This window comes from Halichoerus grypus, chromosome 4 (genome assembly GCF_964656455.1).
Source record: "Halichoerus grypus chromosome 4, mHalGry1.hap1.1, whole genome shotgun sequence".
In the NCBI taxonomy this organism is placed as follows: domain Eukaryota; kingdom Metazoa; phylum Chordata; class Mammalia; order Carnivora; family Phocidae; genus Halichoerus; species Halichoerus grypus.
This window is the reverse complement of record NC_135715.1, coordinates 73,652,801-73,670,646: the sequence shown is the minus strand read 5'-3', so window position 1 is coordinate 73,670,646 and position 17,846 is coordinate 73,652,801. Positions and strand designations below refer to the sequence as shown.

At 43.5% G+C, this 17,846-nt stretch overlaps 1 protein-coding gene across 2 annotated transcripts; it reads right to left on the bottom strand.

Moving 5' to 3' along the window:
- Window positions 1-11,284: 11,284 nt before the first annotated feature.
- Window positions 11,285-14,563, bottom strand: GPR12 (G protein-coupled receptor 12). Of its 2 annotated transcripts, none has more exons than XM_036111725.2 (2): window positions 14,434-14,563; window positions 11,285-13,710 (listed from the first exon to the last, which is right to left on the bottom strand). In XM_036111725.2, exon 2 carries the CDS (start codon window positions 13,693-13,695, stop codon window positions 12,691-12,693), a length of 1,005 nt encoding a protein of 334 aa, XP_035967618.1. In that variant the 5' UTR covers window positions 13,696-13,710; window positions 14,434-14,563; the 3' UTR covers window positions 11,285-12,690. The 2 variants fall into 2 exon arrangements, with proteins under 2 accessions (XP_035967618.1, XP_077926671.1); XM_078070545.1 differs by having other exon boundaries at window positions 11,285-14,124; window positions 14,434-14,540.
- Window positions 14,564-17,846: the final 3,283 nt, after the last annotated feature.

Sequence of the window (17,846 nt, the reverse complement as noted above, 5' to 3'; positions counted from 1 at the left end):
AACTGTGTAATCCATCTAAAATAGAATCAAAAGTCTATGGAGAACATTTGCATGCATTTCTGGGAGGGTTATAAATTGTTACCTGGAGGGCAGTTTGGAAATATGATATAATAATTCTTCTTCTAGGATTTTTAAAGAAAAATCAAGTGTGGGCAAGCGTGTATGTGGGGATATTCTTTGAAGTGTGTTGCAAATCATAAAAATGGAAATGGTCTGGATAGTCAATAAAATGAAGATTGGCTAAATAAACAACAGTATTTCCATCTGATATAATTCCATAGAGTCAGTAGAGTATGTAGTTAAAGACTATGCTACGCCTAAGTATGTTCCCTGCACATCAAGGGACAAAACAGCATGTTTAAAAAATTATGTTATAAAACGGAATGCAGGTAAAGCACTTAGTGCTTTGCGTGGCTCTGTAAGTGTGAGCTATCATCATTTGTAACAATGTGATCTGAGGTTTTAGAGAAGCATTCATAAATAATGGAAGAAAATACATTACAACTTCAAGTGGTTATCAATGGGTAGAAGAATTACAGATTTATGTGTCTTCCTTTGTGCCTTTCTGAATTTTCTGAAGTGTCTATAATGAACTAGTACTTTCACTTTTCTGTTACAAAAAAGTCTTGCTGAAATCTGCAAAATGGTCCATCTCTACCACTCTAGAATGGTCTCTGACAAAGAGCCCTGCGCGGGGAAGTGGGAAGAGGGCCAACCCTAGTCCGCATCCTCCAGCTATGATGTGAGGTACTTCCCTTTGCATCTCTGGGCTTTGTTTACCCGTGGAATAATGTCTGACTTTTTGGGTCGGGGATCCGTGCTTGTGCTGCCACTAGGGAGAAGTTTCATTCATAATAATAATAATAGCTCCACTTCTTGAGCCCATCCAGAGACGCTGGGTATACCCATGCTCTCACCTGTGGCATCTTACACACAAGGACATTTAGGCTTAGAGGAACAAAATGACTTACCTGAGGCCGCACAGTCGGAAAGTGGGAGCTCCAGGCTTTGGACGGGTCTCTCCAACTGCAGGCACAACCACCTATCTTAGTGCTAAACCAGCAAAAATCTGTAAAAGCAAAACCAGAATTCATTTTTGGGGACACATGTATCTTTTATTTATTTGCCACTTAATTCTGTGGCTCAATCTGCACAGTGTTTGTTTCACATCTTGTACATTCTAAAAGTATTTAGTGTGCAAAAATCCATCTACTCAGGATTCTGTAGAAATGTAATGAAATGAAATTTCATTCACCTTTTCAAGGTTTGGCTTTTCTGAAGTCTAAATTTCTATAGTCAACCTCTGCTTTCTAGAGATAGGTGATCTCCTGTCTCTGAAGGGCCCTTGTAGGTAAATCGCAAACAAACAGCGCACGCATCTATCTATTCAACATGAAGAAATACACAACTTTTCATGAAGCCAAATTTATGTATCATTCATACCTCATAGACAACCGTTCTGTTTTTAACTAAGCTATTACAACATGAGCCCGAAAACAGCATGTTTTCAATTCAGCATGGTGCAATTGTGATACTTGACGAAGAATTACTTGTGCCATTTAAAGAATTAAAATAAGGCACATTGATTATCATGTGAGTCCCATGAAACTGGTTTTAAGACACCATTGAAACCTTGAGGACATTGAAGGAAGAATTTCATGTATTTTCAGTATTCAACACTTCAAAGATCAGGTTTCAGAGTGTCACCATAATTTTTAAGAGGCAGAATGAAAGTTAGTTACAGCATCTCCACATAATCAGCCCGTCGTTAGCATGACTGTGAAAAAGAATCCCCTCGGAGCTCAGGCACAGTAACACCTCAGAAGTTAGGCTGTTTGCTTTCATTAGAAGGGGCAGCTGGTACTATGAAGCTCCTGCTGACATCATCTGCTGGGAGTAAAGTGAATTAAATGCCCTAGCAAAAGCAATATCTGAAGAATCATACAGAAAGAAGACTACTGTAAATTATCTTGCATTTTCCTCCTTCTATTACTCAAACATCAATGGTTGGGGGGGAGGGAAATGCACAACTTCAAAGATAAAAGTATCCCATTAGAATTGAGAAAATGTATTCTTCATTGCCAGTGATCTGGTGAGCAAACCTGAAGGTGACTGTATTCGTGATGACGGTCACTCTTTCACCTGCTGGATGTCCAGTGCCCCCGCCCCCCGCCGGGGCAAGCAGGAACCTGCCTACCCTGCTCTTATGTAGGGCTTTGATGACCGGTCCCAGCTCCCCCACCAGTCCTCGAACACAGGGATTTCATGACTGATGGCACTATTTCTAATTTTAAACTAGTCACCTGAAAACTGACCAGTTTGTTCTTTCTGAAGCCACAGTTAACAACACTAAAATGTATCCTCCCTCTCTCCCATTCCTCCTGCCCTGCCCATCTTGCAGGGCAGGGCAGGGAGGGAGAAATAATTCATATATAATGAATTATATATGTTTTTTATATTCTTGAAACTTTACTAGAATAATAAATCTTATTAATTCATTCATTTTAAAACTACTTTTTTGAGGTATGATTGACATACAAAAAGCTGTACATACTTAATGCATACTCAGTGTGTTTGGAGATAAATATACACCTGTGAAACCACCATCACAATCTGTGCCATAAATCTATCCATTACCTCCCAAAGTTTTCCTCCCACATTCTGGCAAGACAGAAACAGGTTCCGGACCTCTGCATGTCCCTTTATAAAACTTGCCAGCCTTCGTGTGAGGAAGAATCACCATGATTAGCGTAGTTGTCGAATCGTGTGCCAATAGTTGGGGTATGCAAATATCGTACAATCTGTATTGAAAATGCAATGACTTCTGAAATGCAACACTGCTTATTAAGCCAATAAATTGGAGACTGTTGGCCCAGAAGTGGGTGAAGCTCCAGGATGTGTAGAGCACAGGATTTGGGGACCCAGAAGAAGGGTCACAAGACTTGTTTCCAATTGGCATTTGTGAACAACCCTCTCTTTAAGGCTGGAATTTATGCTTTCAAATATTACCTTGAGGATGTGAAGAACAAGTAAGTCAATCTATGTAAAGCCCTTAAAATGGTGCCCGGAACAAAGTGCTCAGAAAGTGTTAGCCTTTATAGCAATAATTATTCTTCAAGTTATAGTGGTAATTTCTAATAGTAGTAACAGCAAATTATCCAGTCATGGGAGGGAACACTAGACAAGACTTTTCACATTTCAAGCTTTTCCTTGTCAATGAACACCTGCCCCAGAATGAAGTTCTGGGTGAGGAATCACAATGCTGGTTTCTTGTTCTGGACCTGCTGCTTCCAAGCCAATGACCTTGGGATGTCATCCTAGCCTGAGCTTCCCCGTCAGTGAAGTGAGATGCTTGCAAAGTCTTCTCCAGCTTGAGAACAAGGACTCTATGACTCCTAAGACATCTAAAGACTTCAAATAAAACAAAACAAAACAAAAAACCTGTGCTATGTTTTATGTTTGAAAAGTCTGCATGTAAATTAGCTGATTTTTTAAAAAATAAATGTTTCTAAAGAACTTTTTGTTCATGCAAATGAATGTTTACAAATGCAAACTTCTGGTTGCTCAGCTCTTTTCCTGCACACTTTATGGATGTCAATAAACATAAATTTTTAAAAATCTTACATTTACAAGGTTTGCAAAGCACCTAAATGTGAGCTTTGAGTGATGATGCTGAAGTCTTTTCAGTGCAGTTCTCAGAAATTCTTTAAAGAATTAGTCCCTAAATTAAATGTCATTAAAAGAAATCCCGTGTAGTTAGCTCCAAATTATTTCCACTTTGCTCCTTTGAATCCATCATGTTCCTCCTCTTAGGGAACTCTTTTTCTTCTTTACACTTAACGAGGTACAGCCTGCCCTTTGGGACCCATTGGCATCCAGCTCTCTCCGTGAAGCCTGTCTATACTCCAGAGCACGCCTTCCAGGCCTCTGCATGCCACCTCTCTCACACTGAGCCCAGCCTACCTTCAGAGTCATCTGACCTGCTCATGCACAGGCCACTCTTGGCTCATTTGACTGGGCATTTCCTAGCAGTCACTGCCTATTTCTAAGTGCCCTTGTTCCTAGCACAGTGACCCACACAAAAGCACTGTGGGTCCCTATGTGGGGGCCCACAGTGACCCACAGTGGTTTTAGGCCTGTCCCTTAGCCTCTCTGTGCATCAGTTTCTTCACTTATCATGGAGGATATCAATACTAAAAGTACTAATGAAAAGTAACATCCAAGCAGGTTTGTGCCAAACCCCATATTGGACCCTTCATATGTTGTTTCTCACCCCAGCACTGTGAGGTAGGTTCTTGTATCGCGCTCACTTTATTTTTTTTTTTTTAAGATTTTATTTATTTATTTGTCAGAGATAGAGAGAGCACAAACAGAGGGAGTGGGAGGCAGAGGGAGAAGCAGACTCCCCACTGAGCAAGCAGCCCGATGTGAGGACTGGATCCCAGGACCCTGAGATCATGACCCGAGCCGAAGGCAGATGCTTAACAGACTGAGCCCCCCAGGCGTCCCTATCATGCTCATTTTATAGAACCGGGACACAGAGGTTCAGAGAGGTTAAGTAACATGCCCAAAGCCCTGCAATAGGAAGTGACAGAGAGGGGACATGAATCCAGGCGTCTGTGTCCAGAGCCTATGCTCCTAGTCACCTTATTGACGAAGGCTATGTAACTATTGGTTTACATTTTCTCTGCGTACAGGTAACTCAAGGAGATAAGACGTCTATTGTCAACATCGCCTATTCAAGCCGTGGCACTCTGTCAGGTCTGCAGGTGGGCATGGGTACTCCAACGTCAATAAGTTTTCTTTTCCAAACCTATTCAGCCCAGTGGGGCCTTCTGAAATAAGTCCATGAGAACCAGCTACTAATTGGATGGAAAAGTCTGGAAAGTGGAAACTATCTTCACATTAAGAGCAAGGCTGGGTAGGGTGAATTAAGCTTTGAAATACTCTATTGTAGAAAGAACTCTCAGGATGTGTCAGCTGTTCCAGGACTCAAACAATGACCTTCTGCAGGGTGAAGACTTTTGAATGAGAGCAGCCTGCCTCAGGCTGCCCCACAGTCCCCCAGCAGCTCCGCTTTCCACTGTGTGGTGTCTTGTTTGCATTAAGTTCCCCGGGGCTGGGAGTGCAGCCCTTGTCCCTGGGACACCCTCGCTGTGGAATGACAACATTCAGAGGGTATAGGGGCCGCTGGGGACGTCTTGCTGCTTTTAGCAGCGGCTCCTGGGTCAGCGCTCGGAGCAGCAAGACCAGTCTTCCCCGTTACTTTAGTCATAACCTCTGGAATCATATGTTTCAGAAATATCCAGATTTTCACTCGAAGACATCCCAAATTCTCAGCGAAAATGCATCCGTCTCTGAGAACCATCAGTGCAACACCACACAGCACACTCTGGAATCATCTGTCAGAGGATAGCGTGAGAATGCCTGACACGGACAGAAAAGGCTAAGAGGTCCCAGTTATGCTGACATATTCATGCCATTCATATGTCATGTTAAAGACGAATAAACAAACAAAAAGCAGAATCAGACTCATAAATACAGAGAACGGATGGTTGCCAGAGGAGAGGGGGTTGAGGGGATGGACAAAATGGGTGAGGGAGGGTGGGAGACACAGGCTTCCAGCTGTGGAATGAATAAGTCACGGGGATGAAAGGCCCGCACAAGGAATACAGTCAGTGGTGTCGTAATAACGCCGTATGGTGACAGATGGGAGCTCCGCTTGGAGACTTGTCCAGTCACCATGTTGTGCACCTGAAACTAATGTGACATTGTGTTCAACTATACTCAAATAAATCTTTTTAAAAATGTTATGTTAGTATGTCAGGATTCAGTCAGCTACACCGCATGCTTCTCAAACTCAAGAGCGCATCAGAATTATCTGGATTCCTTGTTAAAAGATTGCGGGACCTTGCACCCTGAGTTTCTGATTCAGTGGGCTTGGGGTGAAGCCTGACACTCTGCATTTTTAACACCTTTCTGGGAGATGCTGGTTGGAGCCCACACTGGCAGGCCCGCTGCCGCGCAGCAGACTCTCAATCCTTGCGCTCTAGGAAGCTCTATGCATCCCGGCTTGGATTCCTAGACTTAAAGAGGTGTGTAGAGAAATGGTAGATGATATGGAAAAAAGGATCAGTGAAATAACCTAAAGGATCTAAAATAAAATAAATCCGAAAAAAATTATTGAAGTAATTGGGATAATTGTATTTGAAAAGAAGAGAACTGTATTGTTTAATCAGTATTTGCAGTAGATAAATGTTGACGGGGACTGGGGTGCTCTCTGGATCTCCAGGACCTGGGCCAAAATAACTAGGATTTGCATGCAATAAGAAAGACAGATTTGGAATGTTCAGACACTGCCAAGCGCTGAGGGAAAGTGAAGAATTTTAGTTTCCAAAGAGACTTGTACTTAGATGGTTTGGATTCAATATATGAAATTGCACTCCATACATTTTCTTCCAATAAGGTTAAATTCTACAGTATCCAAGGAGAAATTCGCTCATAGTTTCAAAGCATCCTGGAAGGAGTAAGGATATATAGTTGTACCAGAACCAGGTTCCCTGAGCTTGTAGCCCAGTGAACACGACGTCTATAAAAGACAAGCCATTATCCTTCCTCATGTGAATGGCTTATGGTAGCTTCACCAAGCAAAGCAAGAATCCCCTAGATTCAAAGCATGGTGTCTGGTGAGAAACACAAATCCAAGCCTTTCAGAGAATGCCCTTAAGATGTTCTTTTACCTTTTAAAGTCCTCTGCTTCTACTTGTCCATTCAAATGGTCAGCTGCAGGGAAGTCTGTGACATAGTAAATGTTTTCATTTCTCCTCCACACTTATTTCCAATTGAAAGTTTGTTCCCTTGAGGCTACCATTTGAATTTCAGTGATTAAAACATTCCCAGATTTCTTCTGTAAATATTTTCTACTATAGACATATTTAAGTTATATATTAAAATCCACTTCAGGGGCGCCTGGGTGGCTCAGTTGTTAAGCGTCTGCCTTTGGCTCAGGTCATGATCCCGGGGTCCTGGGATGGAGCCCCGCATTGGGCTCCCTGCTTCTCGGGAAGCCTACTTCTCCCTCTCCCACCCCCCCCCCTTGTATTCCCTCTCGCTGTGTCTCTCTCTGTCAAATAAATAAATAAAATCTTTAAAAAAATAAAATAAAATCCACTTCAACTGTGGACTTTGACGGGGCACCTGGGTGGCTCAGTTGATTAAGCATCTGCCTTCGGCTCAGGTCATGATCCTGGGGTCCTGGGATCGAGCCCCGCATCAGGCTCCCTGCTCAGTGGGGAGACTGCTTCTCCCTCTCCCTCTGCCCCTCTCCTCCCCTCCCTCATGCTCTCTCTCTCTCCCTCTCAAATAAATAAATACAATCTTAAAAAAAAATAACTATGGACTTTGACATGCTTCTATTGGATAAAAAAATTTCCCACCTTCTTGGGCAGAAAGGAAGCACAGTGGATATAATTACCACTGGTAATGATAAACATTAATAGTATTTTTGATGTCGAAAATTAACAAAAGATTACAGATAAATGTCAAAATGAAAATGAGATATTTTAAAAATTCTCTGATGTACTTGGCCAGGAAAAGGTTGCTTTGGGATGAGTTCAGCTGAATTGTACAACACAGAGAACAAAAGTTTCCATCTCAATTATCTCAAGATGAATTTGTGTATGTACACAAGTCACATATGTCATAGAGAAAAATGTCCTTGAAAAAATGGTGGCAAAAACAAATCTTTGTTGCTACTGTTGGGTGTGTGAGTACGCAAATCTTTGTGTGTACTCACACACACATACAGAAATACATTGCACAGATCTATAATGCTCTGAAAGAATTACCTTAAGATAATGGTAATTGGGATTTTAAAAAGTGAGAACACTAACATGGAAAAATATATTTATAGATCTTTACTAGATACTAGAGAAATTCTAGGGAAAGTTCAAAGTTCATGTCCATTGAACACGGACTAGTTATCTCTTAATTTCTGACAAGAATAAACACTTTTAATTTATATATGTAAAAAATATATAATATACATATATATAATACATATGCATTTAAAAGTATTTATTCTTATCAGAGGTTAATATATATTATATATCACAATTATTATATATGTATCTATATATAAATATTCATATATTATTATAAATATAGATTTTATTTTTAAGAATGGGGAGGGTGTGACAGTTATCCTTGCGACTCCAAGTATTGTCTTTAGACCATCAGCACCAGCATCAGCATCACCTGGGAGCTCGTTAGAAGTTCAGCAATGTCTCAGACCCACTGAAGCAGAATCTGCATTTTAACAAGATTCTCAGGTGGTTTGTATGCTATTTTTTTAATAAGATTTTATTTATTTATTTGAGAGAGAGAGAGAGAACACGAGGAGGGGGAGTGGCAGGCAGAAATCTGAAATCAGATTTTTTAAAAACAGGGTCAAAAGCAACCCTTTAGTATTTATAAGACCGCTGAGCAGGGAGCCCAATGCGGGGCTTGATCCCAGGACTCTGGGATCATGACCTGAGCTGAAGGCAGATGCTTAATGGACTGAGCCACCCAGGTGCCCTGATTTGCATGCTTTTTAAATAATGAAAGTTCAAGGATTCCTAGTCAAAATTACCAATATTTTTTTCTGTATTGTTTGCCAGAGGACAGTAGACCTGTCTGTTGATTCAAACCATGTTTTTACTTCCTTGATGTATACAAACTACTTCTGATTGTTCTAAAATTTCTAATCACATTTCAAGGTTCCAATCGGATATCAAAACTATTCAATAATCACTAAAATTTTTAAGGGGACAAGAAGGCAGTTTGTCCCTTTATTACACCAGGCATATAATCAAGAGAAAAACATAAACCTTGTTCAATGTAAGACCATAGTAGTCACTTATTTTTATATATTTTAAATCTGAAATGGTAAGTCACCCTAATTTCGTATGATATATATATGAAAATTATATATATGTATATATATAAAACTGTGAAAGTCAATTATTATTTTAATAATGGATTAAACATTTCTTTTAAAAAAAGTTTGAAAAATCTCCCAGCTACTTTATTGGCAATAACATCTTCATTTCTCATCTGCTCTTTTAAACTTCTTGTTTAAATCCTGCTTTAAATTCCAGAGGGATCCAAGACTGTTCCTCCTTGCCAAGTCAAGGGAGTGATTCCCCCTTCCTGAACTTAGCTCTTCAATTTAGGCTTCCAGAGAAAGTGGTGCTCTGCCTCCCTACTCCAACTCATTCCTCCCCCAGGTGGCAGGAGGGAAGATAGCCCTTTTTACCAGCAAGAAACAAAGTTATTGCTATAAAGAAGTAAAAAGTTAAAGGGACAAAGGAAACAAAATCCTGGTTAATCACAACCTGGATAATTAGCCTCGACTAAGGATTCTGCTAAGGTAACTGAACTGTCTTAGTTACAAGGGTAACTTACCATAAACTCTTTGGTAGCTAAACATTTTCATCATACGGAGTAAAAGCTTATCTGGTACCTCAGGACTGTTGGAGATATGAATGTTTTCCATAATGCATTTAGTGTTGTTGCAAAGTTAATGTTATTGAACATATATATGCATTCATATATGTATACATTCATACACAGACATAAGCATATACACATATATTGAGTGAGGCACACATTTCCTAATAATTAACTTCACAGAAACAGAGAAGCTTTGTAGGAAACCACCTAAACATCCCCAAATCTTCACCATTTAAAGTAAACAGTAAGGACATGTTATAGTTGAATTGAAAAATATCTTAGCTGAAATCAGATTTTTTAAAAACAGGGTCAAAAGCAACCCTTTAGTATTTATAAGCAACCCTTTAGTATTTAGTATTACAAACTGGGCGCCTGGGTGGCTCAGTCGTTAAGCATCTGCCTTCGGCTCAGGTCATGATCCCAGGGTCCTGGGATCGAGCCCCGCATCAGGCTCCCTGCTCTGCAGGAAGCCTGCTTCTCCCTCTCCCTCTCCCACTCCCCCTGCTTGTGTTCCTGCTCTCGCTATGTCTCTCTCCGTCAAATAAATAAATAAAATCTTAAAAAAAAAAAAGACCATTACAAACTGATAATAAGTATGTAATGTGAAGTTTAAAATAATAAATGGAGGAAAAATCTGTGTAACGAGTGCCCTCCTCTTATGACACTAAGATACTGCGATATGCCCCCTGCGGACCGGCCTTGGCGCCAAAACAGGGAAATGTTCAGGGAAGAAGAACATGTTAAAAACAAACTTCTTTTACCTAGAACCACGCTGATAATCACGCCACATGTCATTTTAAACAGGAAGCTTTGTCTTAATTGTAGAACGAAAACTTGATGACAGTGACATGTTCTAAATCATTTCCCTCAGTCCCCCTCTCCGGGGGAGGGGGCAATCACAGGCAGCCTGGTGCACGGAAGGGGACAGCACAGGCTTGGGAAAACCCAGGTTCGGATCCTGGCTCTATCCTGGAGCTCTGTGGCCTCAGACAAATTCCTTAGCCTCTCTTCGCCTTAATTTTCTTACCTGTAAAAGTGTATTCTTGTGAATCCAGCAACAAAGCAGATAAAGGGGCCTGGCACACAACATATGGTGAACAACAGTACACGTCATTATGACTGTAGTTCCTACTCTTACAGATATGCAAATGGACCACCATTTCTACAAAGATAGTATTTATTGCTTTACAAGCTCCATATGGATATTTCCCAGCTCATGTCAAAACCAACTTACCTTAGTCATTGCTCACAAGGAGATGCTATTAAGTTTTATGTCATTAAAAACAAACAGACGCATCATTTCCAATCTACCAACTCCATCAAATGTTCAAAAGACATTTTTTAAAGGCATCAAGTTGATTAGATTGGTCGTATGGTGATACGTATTAAAAATCCTTTCCCGCTTCTGGAATATTTCAGTCCCTCTCCTGCTTCCATAAGTAACCTAGGGGAGGAGAACCAGATTCAAGTATAGGATTTATTCACACTTGTGCTACATATGAAAGGGCTTTGGGGAGGTGGCATCAGCATGCAGGCTGCCAGGATGGTCCTGAGACCACCACGGGCATAACATTTGGGACAAACTGATAAGGTTAATTTATTACAGATGATTCCCCCATGGACCTTGAAGTACTGGTTTCGCCACCATCTGAATGGGCTTAGTTGATGTCCCGTCCAGAAATTCTTCCACTGGTTATATAGACACCACTATAAATCCACGGCGAATGGAGGGAAGGTATCTGCGTCCAAAACATCTGTCTGTACCAAGAGAAATGATGCTCAGACACAATGACTTTGCAATATATTTAAAATTCATTCTTCAGTGTCATTTCTTGACTAAATCTTTGCTCTCTGAAAACAGGCAATACAATTTTTATTGCATTTAAGTTGTTTTTTGGTGAAAAGAAGGAAAAGGAATTCAAAGTTAGCTTTTCATGAACAGCCACATGGTCATTCTGCTTGTGAACTTACATAATAGAGCTAACATATATTACAGTCAGATACACGTTATGTACTCACAAACTTAATCATTAAAAGAGGAGACCACCTGTTTCAAATGTACTTTGCACCACAGATGATATGAACCAGAAATATTTGGTCTACAATATTTAATTCTATTTGTCTCAATCAAGAAAAACTATTAATACATTCTTAGATATAGAGAGATAGGAAAGGTGATGTTTCTCATATTTTGTGATAGCTTTACATCAATTTATTTTTCAGAATACACTAAAATAAATGTAACCTACTTTTAATAGCTGTTATTAAATTTTTTCTCTTGCTTCGTGAAAACAATCACTGTGGAGTGGAGACTACAGTGGTGGATCTAAACAATCCTACTTCATATGCAAATCAAACAAATTTCATAATTCATTTTAGAGACACATTGAAAACCTATATTGAAAACTGACTCATTTGATTCTGGATTTACATGGCAACATTTGAAACTAGTGGTCTATCTAACACAGGCAACCATGCAGAAAGTTACAACATTCAGAGAAATACCCAAGTAATTCTTGTGAACAGTAATTGCTCAAAGTAAAGAAAGAACGAATAAGAATGGGTACATGGTTTCTGTGTTGGTAACTTATTACTGAGTTCATGTTAATAAAACCGGGTCTCTTCCAAACAGAATCATGTAAACTATTGGTGTAGGCTCGAAAGAGATTATATTCAGTTAGGTACATGCAGCGTTGAAAATCTACCTTGACATTAAAAAAAAAAAAAAAAAAAGTCTGGAAAAAGTCATTTCTCCTCCATTTTTCTCAATAGCTCAATTTTATTTTAAAGTCCAAGTAAAAACTCTGGGACCAGTTCACTTTTTCTAACATCATGGCCATATCACATACTTTCTTTCCCACCCACTACCAATCTTCCAAGTAAAATATAACACAAAAACCCTGCCTCCAAACAAAACAGAAAACAAAACCCCTAGCCCCCAAACAAAACAAAATAATCTTGAGCAAAGAACTCAATCATTTTTTTTAAGGTTGAAAACACTGGCAACATTATTTTCACTTCAGTCACTTTACTCATGTAAATGAATGCTTCACGAATGCTAAGTGCTCCTGTGGCTCAAGAGAGAATCCAATATAAAGAATTAAGGGACAGCATCTCAGCCATTTGGCCGGGCAGTGGAAGTGCTTGGTAAATGCAGAACTGAGTGTGCAGGGCGTCCTCCTAAGGGGAACACTGCTACACATCGCTGGGTGACCGTGCTCTCTGGGAGAGACTGGAGGGGATGCAGCCGCAGCAAATGAGACAGAGGGCTTTCTGGATCTCTTGGTTTCTGAAAGCATAGATGACAGGGTTGATGATGGAGTTGTAGGTGGCGGGCAGGAGGGTGGCGTAGGTGTAGATGGAAGGGTAGGTGTAATCAGCTATCAAGGAATAGAGTGTGAAAGGCATCCAGCAAGCGGCAAAGGTCCCCAGAATGATGGCCAGGGTGGAGACCCCCTTCCGGGTGGTCACATAGTGGGAGGTGGCCAGGAAGTGATGCTGCAGGGCTATCTGATGGGCGTGCCTCATCACAATCTTGCAGATCTGGATGTAGAGCTGAAGCATGAGCGCAAACATGAAGAGGAAGGAGACCGAGAGGATGGCCGCGTTGTTCTTGGTGAGAGGTCTGACCACGCTGCAGGTGGACTCGTCTCTGAGGCAGTTCCAGCCCATGATGGGCAGCAGTCCCAGGCAGATGGAGGTCCCCCAGAGCATGATGAGCATGACATAGGTGAACGTGACTGTCCTCTCCGAGTGGTATGTCAGAGCGTAATACAGGGAGAGGTAGCGGTCAACAGTGATAGCCAGCAAGCTGCAGACAGAGGCAGAGAAAGAGGCGACAATGAGTCCGATTGTGACCAGCTTGGTGGCTTCTGACTGAAGCATGTAGGCAAAAACAAAATTGATGATGAGTCCGATGCCGGCCAGCAAGTCTGCAAGAGCCAGGCTGCCTATTAGCAGGAACATGGGTGCTCGAAGGCTGGGGTTATGGAAGATGATAAGGACCACAATGGCATTTTCACAGGAGATGAGGGTTCCTGAGGTACACAAGACAATGTCCCAAGGGTTGACAACGAGCTCAGGCTCCGGCTCTACAACAGGAACCTGGGAGGAGACGGCCGCCGAGACGTTCTCTGCAGCGCCAGCATCTAAATAATCCCGAGGCAGCCCGCTTAAATTGACCTTCAGGTCTTCATTCATTTTAACCCCCGTCCTCTTCAACGAAAAGACAGGCTTTTTAATGTTTAGACACAGCAGGGTGACAATCCAAAATCATGCAAAAAACACACCAACAGAAAGCCAGCCCCGACTCAGACACTGCCATCAAATGCCACAAGCTTCATGAATTATAAAGTGTTATGGAATAAAACAAAAGGCGAAGTCTCCGTGGTTTCAAAGGCACGACCACAAATGCCGTTTGGCGCTGGGGACAACACAGGATAGGACTTGAAAACACGAGCGTGAGTGAGGCAGGCACACACGGAACCGCGGCGGTCTGTTTGCTAAAGTGCTGGGAACGCACATCTGAAAATCGCATCTTGCATGCTGGAAACGAACCACTGTTTGACATCTGAGCTGCCGCCGACAAAGCCACGCCGCAGCGACAAGTCGCGAGCCCGGGCCGCCATCCTCGATGGAATATTTAAATCGCCTATTTCCATCGGACTCCCCCCCGCCCCAAAACAATCCCTCGCGCGCGCGCACACACTAACACACACCCCCCAGCCAGAACAAAGAGGGGTCCCAGACGCCCCCCGTGTGCACAGGGCAGTCGGGCCAGGGTCACAAAAGGCAGGTGTGTGCCATGGGGGTGTGGAGACAGACAGACAGACACACGCCCATGCACTGCCGCCGCTCCCCCCGGGCGGAAGACGCGAGGGGACAGACAGGGCGCCGGGACAGGCGGCCCGCGGGGGCGGGGGTCATCGAGGGGGTCACCTTGGCGCGCCCAGGCCGAGGGGGGCTCCTCTGGTGCTTCCGAAGCGCGCGGGCTACTCGTGTCGCATGTCTGCGCCGGGGCCGGCGGCGGCGAGGGGAGGCGGCCGCGCCCGGGAGTGGGCGGGAGGGCGCGGGGCGCGCGCTCGGCGCCAGGTGAGCTGCGGGCGGCAGGTGAGCGGCGGGCTCGGCTCGCGTGCCCGGCTCTCCCCGCCGCGCGCCCGCCAGCCCGCCCGCCCGCCCGGCCCACACGCTCCCCGCGCGCGCGCCCCCGCCCCCGCGCCCGCCCGCCCGTGCGCGCCCGGCTGTCCGCCCGCCCGAGCCCCGGGAGGCCGGCGCGCGCCCCCACGGGTCGGGACGCACCGGCGGGCGAGGGCGGACCGCGCGCAGCGAGAGCCCCCCCCCACCCCTTCTGGGAGGGAGAGAACCTGGAGGCGGAGATCTGCACCCTCGGCCTCCCAGTCTGCGGCCCCGCGTCCCACCCCAGCTGGGGGTCTGGGGCTTGCACTGGGGAGGGGGCGGAGGAGCACCGCCTGGGAACCCGGTGACCTATTTCGTTCCTGAGGTCTCCCTGGGGAGTCCCAGTCTCTAGCGACCTGCTTCTCCACGCCTTTCCCTAAACTGCCACATTCCTGGCCCAAAGAATTGCTTAGGGTGGCATTCGGGATTAGCAGTAAGGATGCAGGGTGAGCAAGTTAGGGAGGCTGATCTTTAAAGCAGCAAAATGATGGGCCAGCTATTTTAGAATTGCCTTTGACCACACTGCGTCCTGATCCCAAAGAGGTTCCTTTCCTTAGGTGTGTCTTAGATCTGGTTCATTATTACTGTTCCCCGGGAACATTTGCTTAACTGCATATAAGGTGCGGTTATGTGAATCAACATTATCATCAAATTGCACTTATTAAGTGCTCCTTGAGCTGTGTTTTCAAATGGAAATCTTTTACTGAGTTCCTGCAGAAGCTTCCTGCAGATGCTGGCCAAAACCCATTCATTTAGGTACTGAAGTGGCAGTGTTAATTTATTTTTTCATTTTAACACATCGGTAGGTTCTAAGATTAAGAACCTGATAACCGTCTGCTTTTATGAGCTCATGTCTCCTCTGGATACAAAACCTAGAGCACCTAGCAGATCTTAAGTTTAAAAATGATCTCCCAGCTTAAAGATGGGAGAAAACAAGGCATGATATTGTGGTTTTCCTTTTCAGCAGTGAAGGTTTCCTGACTGCCTTTCTCCACACTCACAGAAAGGGTCCTGTATAAATAGAGATGGTCTGCAGAACGTGGGACCCTTCCTACCCCATCATCATCCTCTCGTCATCCTGCCTCCCCCTGGTGATTACTGTCATTTCTCACCCCAGACCTGCAGATTCACCTACCCTTGACTTCCTCTTGTCCCTTTTCCTCCCTTTCTCCCATCCATGAGCTCCTGCCTCTGCAAGATCATCCTGCCTCTCCCTGCACTACAGATCAGTAGTTCTGGGGTGGGGCCCAGACTCTGCATTTGCAAGCCTCTGTCCTAGAGATCCTGCTGCTCCTGGTCCATGGACTACATTTTGAAAGGCAAGGTTCAGTGGAGTTTCAAGAACCGCTTGTACCCGGTGGGGAGGCATCAGACACCTGTACCTGCCAAGACCATGCTAATTGCTGGGAGCGCATGTTCAGTAAGATGTGACCTCTCTACTCACAGGCATGTATGTGTGGTGGTCACAGATGCATAAAAAGGAGCAATAATACCAGGCAGCAAATGCTGTAATGAAGCGACATATATGTTCCTGTCAATTTCTCTGTGATGAATCAAAGCATTTTTAGAATGAAGTGTTGAAAAATAGTTGTTTGAGCGTATACATAGCAGTTTTAGCACAGTACAGTTCAAACTACCTGCCAAAAGTTAGGGGGCTCACATGGGCACGGCAGCTCAGGGCAGGCGAAGGTGCGGTGCTTGCCACACACTTTTCTAGTCAATGACACTGAGACAGGCCCTGCCCTCCGGGGCCGACACTAGTGGAACGTACTCCCTCTTTAATGTGCTTGGGAAAGAAGGGGGAAAAAAGAGAAGCAAGCATTGGGAAGAGAAAAGGTAATGAAGTGGATGTGTTTTCTTGCAGTGAAATCTTGAGTTAGAGGAAGAAACTGAGGGAACTTCCACTCTCGGCTGGATACGGCCAAATGGCAGCGCCGAGGGGCTGCGGCAGGTGGGCACCAGCTCCCCCGGTTTGCCAAGGTCAACTATGCGTTCACAGTTCTGCTCCGTTATGCCTTCCCCTCGAGTGATTACTTATAACAACAACAACAACAAAAAAGAATTTAGACTTTACTCCAAATTCTACGTTTATTTGTACATTTGTTAGGACTTTTGTTGCCAAGGGGGCAGAAATCCAATTCAAACGAACTTAATTCAAAATGGATATTGTTCCTGGCGTGTTTGGGAAAGAGCCTGGAGTGGTGTCTGCAAGACCACCTTCTCAGTTCCTCCACCACTCATCACAGGACACTGGAGCAGATGCAGGTGACGTTTATTGTCTTTTCATCCTTTATCTTTTTGTTGCTTTAATTTTTAAGCTTACTACTACACAGGAAGTGAGTTTCCATCATATATATATATATATATCTTTGGCAAGAAATTGTAAACCTTAAGCACAGCCTGGCATTTTCACAACCTATACTAGCAATGACTGTTTTGTCTGAGAAAGGCTCTGTGCCCATCTTAAATGCACACAGTATCTTTGCTAACTTCGACCCTGTACCCACATTTCCTGGCCCTTCCTTGTGATTGAATTTATAGATTGTGGGGATGTCCCAGATGACTGGCTGGAGCAAGTCATAAACGGAGCCAGTCCCGTATGGAGTATATGGTTCTATGCTGAAATGTTACCGGTCAGCTTCTTTGCTGCCTGTGTTAACGACTGCGAGTCAATTTCTATATATTTGATTAACTGCTGCGCTAATCGGAATCAGATGAGCCATGCTTCATTCTGCCTAGCCAAGGGTTATATCGCAGCTGAGAATAAAACAGGATTCCAAATTAAAGTTTAATTTTTATTTATTTCCCTAACTTCCAGTACATTTCTTTGCAGTATAACCTACATGTAGGAACCGCGTATTTCACAAACGTGCAGTTCGATGCAGGGATGCCAAATGAATGTACCAGTGTCATCTCTGACGATCCTGAGAAGTAGAGCATTACCAGTGCCCCAAAGCCGTCCTTTTGTCCTCACCTCAGTTATTATCTCCACTAGGAAAAGGAAACCACTATTCTCAATTCTAACACCATAGACTGGATTTGCCTGTTTATGAACTCTCCAAAAATGGAATCATACGGTCTGTGTACTGTTGTGTCTGATTTCTTTCACTCAACATTATTTCTGTGAGATTTATTGTTTTGTTGCGTGGATTAGGAGTTGATTCTTTTTTCCTTGC